The sequence below is a fragment of the Nanorana parkeri genome, unplaced genomic scaffold (assembly GCF_000935625.1).
Source record: "Nanorana parkeri isolate BGI_ZX_2015 unplaced genomic scaffold, ASM93562v1 scaffold322, whole genome shotgun sequence".
NCBI classification, from domain to species: domain Eukaryota; kingdom Metazoa; phylum Chordata; class Amphibia; order Anura; family Dicroglossidae; genus Nanorana; species Nanorana parkeri.
In genome coordinates, this window is record NW_017306590.1 from 1,247,999 (window position 1) to 1,252,060 (window position 4,062).

The window sequence follows — 4,062 nt, forward strand, 5'->3', positions numbered from 1 at the left end:
TGATGTGAGGACCCCATATTGTTTTTTGTTTTTTATTTGTGTAGGGTAATAGTCTGGTATATATTTTGATGGGGACGAACCACGTGTCATTTTTTACTTTTATTTTAGACTGGGGTATTGAGATTTTCATATTTTAAAAGGGTGCCATGACTGAAAATGGCTAGGAAATGCTTTTCCCTTTACCTTTCTGCAGGGGTTAAAGGATGACTGTACTTTTTAGTACTGTGTTAGGTGCTTAAAGACTGGAGAGGTGCACCCCTGCTCAATGCATCCAAAGCTTATAGAACTTTTAGGACTGCAGTACTCTGTGCAAATTTAGGACTTCTGTTGACAGGCTCTTATTTGCTGTGTTTTGCATTCTCATACAAGTCTATAAGACAGCAAAACCTGCTTAAAACAGGTCAAGGAATTTTAATGATCTCAGAAATGTCTTAAACTGATGTCAAACTGACCACATAGATACAAGCCCATCGACAGAGGCCCTTACCTTTGCGTCTTCTATCAAAGCTGAAAGCAACAAACACTGCAACGTCTATTTCCAAAATCTAAGCAACATTCTGCACAGAAATGAACATGTCAAGCCAAAGGGTACAAAATTAATTATTTTTCTATAGTTTGTAATATTTTGAAATGCGATGAAAAAATAATTGAAATATTACAGGTAACTGAATATCTAAATGCAATAGTTTACATGAGAGGGAACTTTGGAAGAGATTTCTTTGACTCTACACATGATGCACATGACTTACAGGGCTAACATTGTGCTTTAAAGAGTTTATTAAACTGAACCTAATTATTCCCTCATCACATAGCTCGCACCTGTGTATTTTACACCATGGTGTAACTACACAAACCAACACAGAAAACAAACACATTATGACAGTGAAAAAAGGAGAAAGGACAAGGAAAGCTTTTGAAATGGGGACAACCAGTCAGGAAGTACAAGGGTGCATGCGGAAAAGCAAGCAAGCTGGCAATGAAGAGTCACATAAAGACAGTAGCGACAAAAACAGCCAATTCAGATCAGGACTCCTGGTTAAAGCTGAAATCAAAGAACAAATTACACACTACACAATAAGAGAAACAGGAAAATACCAAACAATGGAAACCCCTTGGCAGCTGGAACAGCCACTAGTGTCCAATATATAGTAAACATCTACAAATTCACTATGTTAAATTGTTGTAGCTTTCCAGCGGGAAAGGGGCTTGGATTAGTGACCTCTTGTATTATAATAGATATATATAGCCTCTATTTGAATGTTGTCATTGTTCCACACAGGGTTTCACAAGGACAGAGTTATAGAAGGAAGAGGAAGCCCAAAGAAGCTTCTAGTGCATGCAGAACTGGGAGGATCCATACCTTGGCCCATTCTATTCGTCCTTGTTGCAATTTAGAGAGAGAAGTAATCTATGTGAGTCATTTGAAAGGGTTTTGACACAAGTTTATTCCCTTTATCTAAGCTGACATGTGGGTAAATATTTTTGTCTGTTCAATTTGTTTTACATAGATCCTTCATTCTAGCCTTCTGCTATCTCTGGTTTTGTGGTTTTGCAACACACTACTTAAAACACTCTAGATTGCTTTGCAAAAGTATACGGATTAGCCAGATTGCTTTCAGCAAAAAAAAGTGCAGTTGGGGAAATTAATGTTTGTGACAGTACATCTCCAATGGACTTCCCTTTAGTCCACAAGTCTATTCAGTATGCCATCATTACGAATGCTCTTCTACAGCGGTAGTCAAAAACTAGATAATTCATTAATTATACATCATTCATTTAAAGTAATTGAAATCTGAATATCTTTAGTATGTACCCATTGCTCTCTATCTAAAGCTTATGACAAATGCCTCTCCTGTGAGCTGTTTGCTCACACATCAAAATATATATATGGGCAAAGTGAAAGGCTCTCTTTAACTTGTTGCTGATATAAAGCACTTCATACTATATACTGTGAGGACACATCACTGAACCTCAATTTTAACGCTGAATGGTCACAAACTGACTAGGCTACCTATGATAAAGTGCATCATAGCTCAATTCTTCAAGTGCTTCTAACAGGTCATGTTTTCTTTGTCTGGTATAGGTGATTTAATATATTATCTCTGGACCAGTAAATACCACAGTTATTTCCAGTGAGCCAAAAAATATTACTTTTTAGGGGTTCTATGACTGGAGGTGTCACAGTTACACTTAAGTTACATCCAATATTTGACCCAGGATGTTAAGCAAGAAGGCTCAAATCCTTGAGGGGCTGTTTATAGACAATCCCTTTAAAGTAAGTCTGCAAGAACTGAGATTGCTTTTCACTGAAGGTCACAGAACTTTCATTTAGGGAAAATACCTATTTGTAATGATTCAGTATGGAATATTACCATGGCTAGCAAAGTTAGACACATGAATGGTAAACAACATCATTTTATTACACCATACTTTGACAGTAAAGACCTTTTTTCCCCCCTTAGATTGGATATAATCCTAAAAAGTGTAAATATTTCTACTTTTATTTTTAAAAGCTACTGAGGGAACATAAGCAAAATGTATGCAGGTTAACCAGAACAGCGTAGAGAAGCTAAATCTGTATTACACATTGACATGCAAAAAGGCACTGCCTGGCTTTGTTATGGAGAACCTGGCACTACAATTTTCTTCCATACCTACCCTTTCTTCCATACCCTTTCTGTATGTTATAAATTTAGAAAGGGTTTTAATAGCAATTAATCAACATTCACATTTCACATGAGATAAACCAATATCTAACATTATCATTCTATCAGCAGACTGATGGCACTGATATAGTGATGGGAGAACCTGTATCCTGTACTTCCAAGGAAAGCTTAAGTGGGTGTAAAAAATAAATATGATTCCATGTCAACAAAACCTCTAGCTAATCTTGCCTATTTTCTTCTAAAATACCAAGCTCATGTGTCAGTGTCTTAGAAAGCAAGAGCTGCATGGAGGGCATAATGAGACAGTGAGATCACTGTAAATCCGTCATTATTACAATGTGATGGAATAATATACAGTTATTTGTTCCATAGCACAACGATGCAGCTCTTTACTCTGTAACTGAAAATATATGCTAGGTATATAGTCCATTATCCAGCACAATTCTCTGGGCCAGTGTGTCACTCTGTCTTAAGTGATGAGCATTGCTAATACAGTCATTAACTTTTATTATGGACTAGTCACTTTTACACAAGTGCCAAGGCCAAAAACCACTTGGAGGACAAATTACTGAACTAATTTGTAAATTGAATGTAGCAGAATTCATGCAAGAAGATGAGATTTCATTCATCATTTCATCTTTTACTTTTTATGCCAAATTAAACTCCAAAGTATTTTAATATTCACACTTATTTTATGTTTTTTAAATTAATAATCTGGCCATTGTCTGGGGGAAAAAACTACTTTTTATAAAGACCTGAAAATGCCAACTGTATGCATCTTTGTGGATAATTCACAACATATTGAGAGTATTTGTTCTATCCTCTGAAACATCTCCATAATTACATGCAGAGAAACTGACACCCTTTTAAAAAGATTTACACTAGATACGTTGTTGGCATTGCTCCTTAAAAGAGGTTTGTTACCTCACATTCCACACTGCAATGCTCACACTGTATTAAACAATAGAGTGGAGAGAATATTCCTGGGGACAGAGTAGGACACCAGAGCTCCGTGCTGTCTCTGTTTGCACACTGAGCATTCCCAGGTTCAGGGCTCTTAGCTTACTCAAGTTTAAGAAGAAACATTTTATATATTATATGCATGTTACTTGAACTAATGATTATTATTTTCAGCCATGCATCTTTTTTTTTTTTATAAGGGTTCCTCTGCATAACATTTCATTGAGGGATTATAAATCCCGTGAAATAAAAGGCTACAATTATTTTCTCACAGTATCCCTTATTGTAAAATGTCTACAAATGTGTGCCATGGCACCAGAAACCATAAGCCTACAGGCCAAGGAAATCTGTACATGTTAATAAGTGGTTTCCTTCTAAATAACTGCTTGTGAGACACATAGGTAACTGACATGACTTACATTGTTTATCACGCTGT

At 36.2% G+C, this 4,062-nt stretch overlaps 1 protein-coding gene across 1 annotated transcript in view; it reads right to left on the reverse strand.

The window, feature by feature from the left end:
* KCNMA1 (potassium calcium-activated channel subfamily M alpha 1) overlaps positions 1-4,062 on the reverse strand; it is a 166,238-nt gene that overhangs the window by 2,762 nt on the left and 159,414 nt on the right. The window contains exon 18 of the mRNA XM_018558162.1: positions 1,361-1,380. Coding sequence (XP_018413664.1) covers positions 1,361-1,380 — 20 coding nt within the window. The remainder of the gene's footprint in view (positions 1-1,360; positions 1,381-4,062) is intronic.